Source organism: Gavialis gangeticus, unplaced genomic scaffold (assembly GCF_001723915.1).
Source record: "Gavialis gangeticus isolate Ggan-Ray unplaced genomic scaffold, GavGan_comp1, whole genome shotgun sequence".
Classification (NCBI taxonomy): Eukaryota; Metazoa; Chordata; order Crocodylia; family Gavialidae; genus Gavialis; species Gavialis gangeticus.
In genome coordinates, this window is record NW_017728996.1 from 7,916,897 (window position 1) to 7,928,308 (window position 11,412).

Consider the following 11,412-nt stretch of genomic DNA (forward strand, 5'->3'; position numbering starts at 1 on the left):
GCTCCAAGTCCTGTTAGCACCAGAGATCAACGACATCAGGACGCACTTAGGCCGGGATAGGCTGTATTTGCACACTGCCTCATGACTGTGCCAGGCATGCAAAGGATTGCTGGCCTGGTATTTGGCCTCTCTGTTGTCTGCATCCCCTTCTCATTTGTTAACTAACTCCATGCTATCCCAGACCCCTACAGTCAAAGGAAGCTGCATTTTAAAGACTAGCCTCAGGCACTGGCTTTCCCATCACCTTTTCCAACTCATAGTGTTCCTCTGCCAGGACATAGACTCATAGACAGTTAATGTTGGAAGGGGCTTCAGGAGGTCACATCCAGTCCAACCCCTTGCCCAAAGCAGGACCAGCCCCACCTAGATGATCCCAGCCAAGGCTTTGTCAAGCTGGGTCTTAAAAACCTCCAAGGATGGAGATTGCACCACCTCTCTGGGTAACCCATTCCAGTGCTTTACCACCCTCCTAGTGAGAAAGTTTTTCCTAATATTCAACTTCCCTTGCAGCAGCTTGAGCCCATTGCTCCTTGTCCTGTCATCTGCCCCCACTGAGAACAGTCCAGCTCCATCCTCTTTGCAACCCCCCTGCAGGGAGTTGAAGGCTGCTATTCAATCCCCTCTGAGGCTTCTCTTTTCCAGACTGAATAAACCCAGTTCCCTCCGCCTCTCGTCATAACTCGTGTCCCAGCCCCTTAACCATGTTCAGTGTCCTCCACTGGACTCTCTCCAACTTGTCCACATGCTTTATATAGTGGGAGGCCCAAAACTAAAAAGAGTACTCCAGATATGGCCTCACTAGTGCAGAGTAGAGTGGAATAATTACTTCCTTCAGTCTGCTGGCAGCTCTCCTACTAATGCAGCCCAGGATGCCATTAGCCTTCTTGGCAACAAGGGCACACTGCTGGCTCATATCCAGCTTCTTGTCCATTATAATTCCCAGGTCCTTTTCTGCAGAGCTGCTGCCCAGCCCATCAGCCCCCAGCCTGTCCTGGTGCATGGGATTGCTCTGTCCTAAGTGCAAGACTTTACACTTGTCCTTGTTGAACCTCATGAGATTTTTTTTGGCTCAGTCCTCCAAATTGTCAAGGTCTCTCTGAATCCTAGCCCTGCCCTCCAGTGTATCTACTACTCCCCCCAACTTGGTGTTATATGCAAACTTGCTGGGGGTGCACGCCATCCCCTCTTCCAGATTCTTAATGAAGATATTGAACAAAACTGACCCCAGGAACAACCCCTGGGGCAGTCCACTTGATACCAGCTGCCAACTAGACCTTGAGCCATTGATCTCTTCACATTGAGCCCAACAATCCAGCCAGCTTTATATCCACCTTACAGTCCATTCATCCATCCCATACTTCCTTAGCTTGCTTGCAAGAATGCTATGGGAGACTTTGCAGGGCACTAAGGTGTCTGCTCCTTTAAGGGCTGAAACTGCTTAGGGGAGAGAGCCCTAGCAGTCAGGCAGGAAGCCCACAGGTGCAGGTTACTGTGGCAGCAGGCCTAAGGAGGGAATTAGCCTGCACCCGCACCCGGTCAGCTGACCAGAAGAGGCAGGGCTCTGGGCCCATATAAACATCAGGGATGGGACTAGAGAGTCAGTTCCCTGCCAGCAGCCAAAGGAAAAGGATCCTCCAGGGAGGAATTGCCTAGAGATGCTGCAGCTGCCTGGTATGTGGCACTTGGGGCTAATGGGGATGCAGGACCTCACCAGGTACCCTTGACTACTAGGCATTTAGTGCCAGGGAAGAAGTTTGACCCTTTTAAAGGGGTAGAGCACACCCTGAACTTTTTGTGTTATGTTATAGCCCAGGGGCTCATATTTTGGTTGCTGTCTTATAACTCCAGAAGATCGGGCTGAGGCTATTGGGGAAGGAGGAGGCCTCATTGGGGGCCCTCTACAGCGTGGGGACCCCAGCACCAGAGTGGGCGCAGGATTCAGGATGAACAAAACCTAGTGCCAGAGTGGGTGCAGAGGACAAAAGGGGTGAGCAGATCCCAGCGCCGGGGGGCACCAAGAGAGAGACAGAGCTGCGGAGAGCCCAGTGATGACTGAAGGCCAAGCTAAATTAAGCACTTGGAGGGACAATGAGTGAATGCCATCTGCGAGGCTTAGGGCGTGGTAAAGGGGCAGTTTGGAGCCATGCATTTAGCCCATAAGGCTGAGGGTGTCCTGAGAGGCATCCATTTTTGGAGTGGAACCCAAAAGGGGCCCAAGAACCCACACGATTCAGCAGTGTCCATCAGGACCGTGTCCAACAAACTTGAGGGCAGCCTCCCTATTCATAATAATCACCAACAAGATGTGGCAGGCGAGAAAGAAGGGTGCCCATTGGGCAGGATTGGCACAGTCAAAAGGACCTAGGACCCCGTCCTGTGACAGAGGCTGCATCAAAAGCCAAGGTATCTCATGTCCACTGCTTTTCCCACATCCACAGAGCCAGTCATCTCATCATAGAAGGTAGTCAGGTTGGTCAGGCATGACTTGCCCTTGGTGAATCCATGCTGACTGGATGAATATTGATGCCTTCAAACAGAAGACCACCAAAGCATCTGTAGACTGTAATGCCGGCTATGATTCTCCATGCAAAAGTTTCTGCTGTGTCAGCTGCTCCTCCAGGTTTCACATAAAACAGTTTTTGAAGGGCTGTAGCAGGGGCTGCAGTATTTTTCCTCCTCCGCAAAGGTTACAGCCCTATGGAGAGATGACACTTGCAAGCCCTCGTCTGTTATGGTTGGGAGGGAGCCTCTCCTCCTGCGTGAATCTTCAGTTCTTCCCTCCCCTAACTTTCTGGCCGCTCTTCCACCTCCACGTGGCCTGAAAGCTGTTCCTGATGTTCAGAGAGTTTTCCTGTGAATACAAAAGGGGAAAGAGTTCTCTGAGACTCGCTGGCTGGCTGTGGTTCAGTTCAGATGCAGGAGAGCCTTAAATGCCTGTAAGCCAAAGACCATTAACACTCCCCTGATAGCATTAAACATTGAATAATGATTTGCACTGCGAGGGTGTAACCGCCCATGGAGGATTGCATTCTGGTGCAGGTGGAATCCATGTCCACCGCTGTAGGGCACTGACCCATTCTGGTGGTTATCACATACAGCAGCTCATGACCCTCCGCCAGCCTTAGCTACCACATCACTTTTAGCTTCTGCTTTGATTCCTGCTACCGAGAGTCCCACCATGTAGACTGCCTAGACCCTTGGTCTGGTTTCACAGTCCCATTAACGGCCTTTTGGGGACAGGAGGTAGGGGAAGGGCAGAGCCAGGCTCCATCACCTTGTTCACAGTCTAGAGTGGCCAAACCCATAGTGGTTGGGGATATACTCATGATAAAGTCTAGCCTGCCTGAGAGTGCATGCATGATCAGGGCTCTGCAGCCTCCTCCCCAGCCCAGAGCTTCAAGGAAGGAGGTGGTACAGTGCAGCACCCCGTGTCAGAGGCTAGGATGCTTGAGTGCTTCAGAGCAAGTTTGTTCAATGAGCTGGAGGCTTACAGCTAAATCCTTCCCAATTAAAACACCTGCAGCTTTTCAGTTTGTGTTTGCCAGCAGTGCCCAGTCAATACTCGCTTGAGACACTGAAGCAGGTGGATGTACTTGGTCGTTTCTAGCACAGCCTAAAGAAACCTGTGGTATAAAAAGCCAAGGTATCTGAACATCAGATATGTTAATTTAGAGGTTTAGTGCTTCAGATGTAAAGTATTACAACCTGGAACTGGCCTGCCCCCCATGTACTGCCTGGGAATTAACAGCAGAAAGTCTTAGTTATACATTGTGCTCCTGGAAAGAAGCAGCAACACTTCCTGGACCAGCCAAACGGGTCTTGCCTCTGCTTCTGTCCAGACGTGTGCATCGGAGGAGCGTGACCAACAGAAACCAAGCCCGGGGAGATCAGGACAGTGCGGTGGCGCTAAGAAGATGAGAGGACAAACACTAATAATGATCCTGTCTTCAGAGTGACTCTTCCCTCCCACCCTTCAATCTGAATTATGCTTGTCTCGCATGGAAACACAAGGAGTGGGAAGACCACTATCTAGAAGGAAGACCCTTCCATGCCCTCTCTTTGTAACCAAGTCAGGACACAGTCATCCCCTCCCTTGCCTGTACAGTAACCCCCTGGTCCTGCCATTGTGGTATGTGGTTGCCCCTGCATTGAGCTGCACTGTGACCACAGAGTGCTCAGACCCCTGTCGGTTTAGTTTAGGGCCATGGATGCAGATGTTGGTGCATCACTTCAGGCAGCCGGGTCTCAAAAGTGTTGGCAAAACCCCTCTTCTGGGCCCTCTGAACAGATTGTCTGGCACTTCCCTAGAGTGCTGTGCAAACCCCTGGGGAAGGGCATCCTGGGAGTGGGCTGCCTATTTTCCCCTGCTGCTGTTTGATTCAGGCAGGCCTTCTGGCCTTCTGACAATGCATGCCTCACAATTCCCAATGCAGAATGGGGCGAAGAAGGTTTTCAGGAGTCTTCGAGCTTTTGGGAACCTTCTTTGCATGGGGCAGAAAACTCCCTAAACGGGTTCTAAACATGTTGGGTTGAACTGGCACAAACCTTGGTGGGGGATTTAAGACTATTTATTCCAGTTTAAGTGCTGAACTGATTCCCGTGTGGCTTAGGCCTGGCCTGTGTGCAGGTTATCTACCACCAGGACTGTTTGGTTAGCATTGTTTTTTTTACAAAGTTAAATCGATACAGAGTTGGAGTTATACTTGTATAAAGGTGATGGTTTAAACCAGTCTAATTTATTCCCCTTCCCTTTTAGGAATAAGGATGGGGACATACAAAGAAGTTACCCTGAAGTGAAAAGGAGCAGGGCTTTACCGCATGTCAGCTGCTCTGTGATAACTGAATGTGTGCATGCTCTTAACCCAGGGTAAGTAGTAGCTAAACCATGGTAAATTCCCTGTTTCATGGGGAGCTAAGGTACCACTGAGCAGCTGATGTGTGGTAAAGTCCTCACCCTTTTATTCCATGATAAATTATTTGTGTGTCCATACTGTAAACTAGGTCTATGTTAGCTACTTTATACCAGTGTAAATGCATCCACATACTACTGCTTTCACGTAGTATAGCATATACTGCAGTGCCGATCCTATATACTGGAACGCATTTAAACGTGAGACCGTATAATAATATAAATGTAATAGCTATAGTATAAATAGTATGCTGTGAGTATATGATACCTAAGCCTTTAACCTACAGTAAAATGAGACCCTCTTAAACCAAGGCAGGAATGCCCACACAGCCATTACCCCCCATATGTGGATTTAAATCCTAAATTAAGTAGCCGTAAAGTTGTTATGCAGACAGGCTTCTTTTAGAGACTGCTTTTCTAACACCATAGGAGGTGCCTTCTGGAGGCTCTGCTATTTGTCCCCATTTGCCCCCGAGCTTATTCACTTTTACTTATTGGCATTGCATTTCGTGTTATATTTATGTTGAAATTCTGTGGCATAGATCGCATCTGTGATGCCAGTTTATCCCATCCTACGCAAACCAAAAATAATTGGCCAATGCTCCTTTCTGGCTCTGGTGTTTACGGAGCCATGATGCTTCTGGCGTGGTCCTTCCGATTTTTTTTGTTTTTTTTAATCAGTTGTGTTGAGGAAAAAAAACTTGTTTAGAGGACTGCGGAAACCAGGCCTAAATATAACCCTAGCATACGTTTGGAGATGCATTTGTGCAGGACAAAAAAAAAATCTCCTTATCTCGAATTACAGCTTTTGCAGCAAACAGTTTTCTCCGTAGTTCAGTTATTACGCACATGGTGTAATTGCAGTTGATCACATGACACTTAATGCATTAAAAAAATTCCCTAATGGGCACCTTAATTTAGACCCACGGTTCAGTCAGCTAGTACAGATTTATGCTGAGTGATCTTGCTTCTGCTCTGTTGACAATTTTATACTGTGTAAAATCTTGAAGCCATTATATTTCCTGGCATGCCTGCTGAGAGAAGACTCCTAGGTTCGGTGCCTCGTTCTTACAGTTGGCTTCTGTAGGCCGACATTCCTACGCTTCACTGCTTCTTGGGGGAAATCGTGCCACCCACAGCAGGGGTGTGAGGACTTCCTGATCAGCATAAAGTGCTTTGCAATCCTGCAAAAGATGGCAGAGAGTAGAAGCTAAATGTCATCATTTGGTTGTGATTATTGAATCTCTTTCAGGGAAGTTAAAGGAATGGACCCTCTTTTTGTATGGCACGGCTGAGCACCCGTACAACACCTTTGGCTCCCATCACTCCCGATCAAGGACGATGAAAATGTCCAACTCGGAAATGGAGTCCTCCAAAGTGTCGTTCTTCCAGAGTCAGGTGGAGGTGGTGGAGGAAGAAGAAGAATACGCAGGTAAAAACTTCCCAACCCTCTATCAACTGAATACGGCTTCCCTGCAAGAAGTAGGACCTGCCTATGGTCGTGGTTCTGTGTTTAGGGTTTGTTTCTTTGTGGAGAGGAAGAAAAGAGGCTAGAACATCCTTATCCCACTTGGCCTGATCCTGGCTGATGTCACCAGGAGACAAGTACAGCTTTGGCATATGTAGATTATGAAGCTTATCCGGGTCCACAAGCATAAACCCAGGAAAAGCTCCTGAAGCTTATATGGGTAGTGCGAGAAAGTCCTTGGTGAGAGCATTTTTTCACCTGAAGTCACTGGCATGATGAAATGCCTGATTCTCACGTGCACAAAGGCTCCTTTGCATTGGGTCTGTATTCCCTGCTGGGAAGCATACGCGGGCCTGTGCATACATGCAGATCATCCCCAGGCATCTTCCGTCTTGGCTTTTGTGTTGTAACCATCATGCTTGGAGACCAGGGCTGTGTTGCAGCAGGGGTATAAAGCAGGGCTGCATTGCAGCAGGGGTATAAAGCCTCTTCTCCAGCCAAGAGCCTGCACCCCAGGTTACATCCCAGCCCTGCAATTACGGTTTCGCTGCTGTGGTCGACAATGGAAGATGAGGGATGAAGGCTGCCAAAAGAAAAAAAATGTCTCCTTGGCACAGATTTGTCTTAATTACCTGCAACACCTTTAGCAGCAAATGCAACAGAGCGAATTCAGAAGTGCCTACGTTACACCAGGCATTTGCTGAACAGGCATCAGTTCTCTGGGCCTTTTGACTTTGTCCTTAAAGGATTAGCAAGAAATGCCTTGTAGCTTTGGTTTGGCAAACGCCTGTAGGTAAATATTATGGCTGCTAGGTAAATGTGAGGCTGCATTTTGAGCATACACATTTCTGATTTATGTAATATCTTTCTACAGACGAACAACACTGACAATTCAGGAGTTCAGTGAATGATTCGCTTAATGCATTTTGGATCACTTGCACTGAAATCGCCACCAGTGCCACTCAGCCTCCTTTTCCAAGTTTCCGTTTCTGAAAAACAAGTCTTAAATTATTGACACGTTAATCTGCTGTGTTGCTTTTCCTGTGGTCTTATAAATTACGGGGAGACATTGCGAGTATTAACGTGCAGCAGGATAGGTTTCTGTAAATCCCAGTAACATGGAGGATCGTTAAGTGTAATGAGAAGGCTCTCTGTGAGCCAGACACGTGAACTCCTAGTGCCCGATTGCTCCCATCAGGCTTTATCTCGCTAACCAGCCTTGGTGTTGAACCCAGGGTGTCTGGTGAGCTCTGGGCCCATCCACGTGGCCCCTGGAGCGGTCTCCAGACTGCTGCTGAAAGCTAAACTGCATCCACCCACTTGCGCTCCCCGTGCTCCGAGTCTAAACCAAAGCAGTGAGGATGCTGCAGGGGCTCCCCCTGCCCTGCTGTCAGGTGCACCAGAGGCAGAGATTTCAGGAGTGGCCATCGGAGTCATCCCCTGAGCATCCTTAGTGTAGACAGGTCTTTTGTCTGCTAATTTGTATTGAAAATCCTTCCCACCTCTACTTGGCCCTTTCTTCTCCATACCCATGTGGTCTCTGGTTCCTGGCACCACAGCCCCCCGCCCCAATCTAAATCTCCCCCAAGTTGGATGAGGCTGCGCATAGAGTTGTCTCTTGGGCCCAACCCTAAGGATGAGGAGGCAGATATTGCAAGGTGTTTGGGTGCCTTGATTCTGATGATTTCGGTGGGAATTAGGTACCTAAATACCTTCCAGGATGTGGACCGAGTTACGTGGTTAAGGAGCTGGTGGGTTTGAAAACTGAGACACCTCTTCTCCTTCATCTCGCTTCCTCCTCTTTTCTCTGGACCAGTCAGCATTGGCCAGTGTTTGGGTTGCAAAGAGTTTGTCAAAAGATAAAATAAGCACGGTTAACGCAGCCTGAGGGACCCAGCAATGGGACTGAGAGCTTCTAGCGTGCTGCTTTGAATCTGGCCGCCAACAGCACAGCCACGAAAGGTGTCTCTACGTGTCCCAGTGCGGTGCCATGCTCCTCAAGCAGGACAGCTGCGTTAGCTGTGGCACTGCACCCAGACTCATCTGTCCTGCTTCTCCCCAAGGTGATTACCCAGAGCAGAGCGATGCACAAAGGCAGGTCTCCTGCTCCCAAGGCCCAAGCTAGCTCATGTAAAGGAATGAGCTCAGACATGACCTCAGGATGCTGGGTGAGCAGAGCTCCTGCTAGGATCGCTCACTGGGAGATCTTCGTCCAAGGAAATCAGTGCTCATGTCATGGTGCGCCTTCTTGCTGCCTGGTGTCTGGAAGGACTGAATGGACAAGGGGACATCTGTGGTGTGAGGGTGGCCCTTGCTCACCAGCACTGAGCAGCATGTGAGCTGAGCGCCGTTGCTGTCCGTGCTGTTGCTGCTGTTGTGTGAGGGAGCACAGGATCTACCAGTTGCCTCCAAGCTGCAGTTCAGCATTGCTGTCAAGACAAGTGAATAGAAGAAAGCAGGTATCCAACAGCAGTGTTGCTGTTGGCATCGGGGGAGCACCATGCTGTCTGCCAGGGGTCCGAGTCAAACAGCTGCTTGGTTGTCGATGTGAAGCGGGGCTGAGCTGTTGCACCGTGCAGGTTTTTAAAGCAGGCTGTTTCTGGATGGAGCGACTCTGAGATCAGGCTGGACATGAAACACCCTGGCCTCCCTCAGCTGTTTGTGCAGCAGTGCTGGTGCGGTGTGCGGGGAGGGGGCAGGCACTGTTGTCAGCTGAACAGAGCCAAACCGCCTGGACGCGTTCTGTGCTGCCAGCCCACACGTGTACTATAAAGGAGCAGATAGTCCAGGACAGACTATGTAAAGGGATCAAATTAGAGGTTGAAAAAATGGCGGGTTCCATCACCCCCACCACAAATTGGTAGTGAAGATGTCAGGCAAGTAAAAAAAGATCTGCTGTCGACATTTCCCAGCCCATGGGGATGGGGCAGCTCCAAGCCTGGCTGGAAGCCAAGCAGGCTGTCGCCCCAGACAAAGCTGCTGGAACCGGAGCATGGAGGGAAATGCAAACGTGACAGTGGTGTTGGCATAGATGGGCAGCATTGTGCTTGGAGATAAAACCTAGGCCCTGAGCACGTGGAATGAGGTGGTAAAGCTTGAGGGGGCTGTCACCAGAGGCCTGTGGCTGGTGCTAAATCATGATGGGAAAGGGAGTTCAGCCTGGTCAAAAAAATATGAAGCTGGAACATGCTTCTTTCCCTGCGATACGGACTTGCAGAGAAATAGGACCAGAAGGGACCAGGACAGCTAACTCAATCCAAACCATTCCAGATAGACACGTGTCCAACGTGCTCTTAAACACCTCCAGGGATGGAGATGCCGCATTCTATTCCAGCACTTTGCTGTCCTTGCAATTGGAGAGTTTTCGTGATGTCCTACCTAATCTGCCTTCTGGCAGCTTAAGTCTGTTGCTTCTTGTCCTATTCTCATAGAGAAAAATCCTGTTGCTTTCTCCTTTATTGCAGCCATTTACCCATTATCATGTCTCCCTCCCAGTCTCCTCTAGAGCAGACTAACCCTGTGCTTTCCAGTCTTCCTTCCCAGGTTGTATTTTCTAGGCTTCAGATTGAGTTCTGTTGTTTTCTTCTCCAGTTGGTCCAAAGGCAGCACCCAAACTTGGACACAGTGCCCCAGGCAAGGCCATGTGCTGTGCGGAGTGGACTTGTCTGGCCCTACACACACTGCACCTAATTATCTATCTGTAAACCATGTCTCCTCAAGTAGTGCTCAGCTCCGCTTGGGTGGTAGTTGAGCCATGTACAGTACTGAGGTTAGCGAGCCAGCTGCAGTCTGGACCAGCCCAGCCTTTGCACTCAGCAGAGGCTCAGACTTTTAGATCTAGGGGGAGCTGCGGGTTCAGTTCTTGCTCCTGATGTCCCACCCAGCAATTTCCTATTCCATATATGTATTGGACTGACTATGCACGGGCTTCAGTGACATCAGGGTGAAATCCTGACATCACTGGTATTGCTGGGGATTTTACCATTGACTTCCATGGGACCAGCACTTAATGGCAGTGGCCTGTCTACACTAGGGCACTCAACACTGGAAACTTGGGTGGAGTCAAACCATTGATAATAATGATCAGTCACTATCACTAGATTTCCTTAGGACAGGCAAAGGCTCTGAAAGGGCAGGATATCTGGCCCCTCGTGCCTCTTCTCTGCCTCAGTCTCCCTGGGCTGCCCACAGTCATACCTTTCAGATTCCCAGTACATTTATGTGCCCCACAGAGCTGTTCCCTCCACTGTGTCCATCTCTGCAGAGGATCGAAGCATCTGTCCTGAAATATCCAGTGGTGTTTTTGAAGTGCATTCTTCCATCAAGCTCAGAGCCACTGCTTTGGGGAGTTTTCCCTCCCTGTTTCTCCTGGATCACAGCAGCCTCTTTCTCTTAGAGACTGGAGACTTTTTGGAGTTTTCTCTGATGCCCACTTCCTATTTTATTGGCTCTCCTCAGGCCAAACACTTGTGGTTGTGGACCAAGGACTGTGCCATTCCAAAAAGCATCTTACCGGAGGTGCCAACCTGTAGCCAGACCATGTTTTCTTTCCAGTTCCTTTTAATATTTTTCTGCTTTGTTTCATACACAAATTAGTAGCAGGTGACTATGGACTTGTCCTAGTTATGATAGTCAAATCTGATTATAATAGCCAGGCAACCTCACCTCTCAGTTAGTGCTAAGGAGGGAGATACTGCAGAAGTGGATGTAGAAGAAACAACCTGCGTGTGAATGAGCCTGTGTGTATTTACATGTGTGCGTACACGTATGAACCAAATCAAAGCATTTCTTACTATAGATATGTGTGGGTTTGGGTGAAAAATGTCCCATAGGTATAGAATGGATTCATGGAGGGTTATATCAGGCCTGCACTTTTCCCCTGGAAAATGTTTAAAGGCTTGCTATTTCTTTTTTCCCCTCAAAGGGACAACCCCATCAGGAATCCATGTGTGGTGGCCCTAGCATACAATTGTGCCCAGTTCAGTGTTAGGGACCTGAAATTGCAGTGTGCAAAGGAAAAGGGCTTGATTAGGGG

General features: G+C 49.1%; 1 protein-coding gene across 1 annotated transcript in view; it reads left to right on the forward strand.

Annotated features, from left to right (window-relative positions):
* PCSK6 (proprotein convertase subtilisin/kexin type 6) overlaps positions 1 to 11,412 on the forward strand; it is a 153,382-nt gene that overhangs the window by 109,203 nt on the left and 32,767 nt on the right. Inside the window, exon 15 of the mRNA XM_019503812.1 lies at positions 6,162 to 6,341. Coding sequence (XP_019359357.1) covers positions 6,162 to 6,341 — 180 coding nt within the window. The remainder of the gene's footprint in view (positions 1 to 6,161; positions 6,342 to 11,412) is intronic.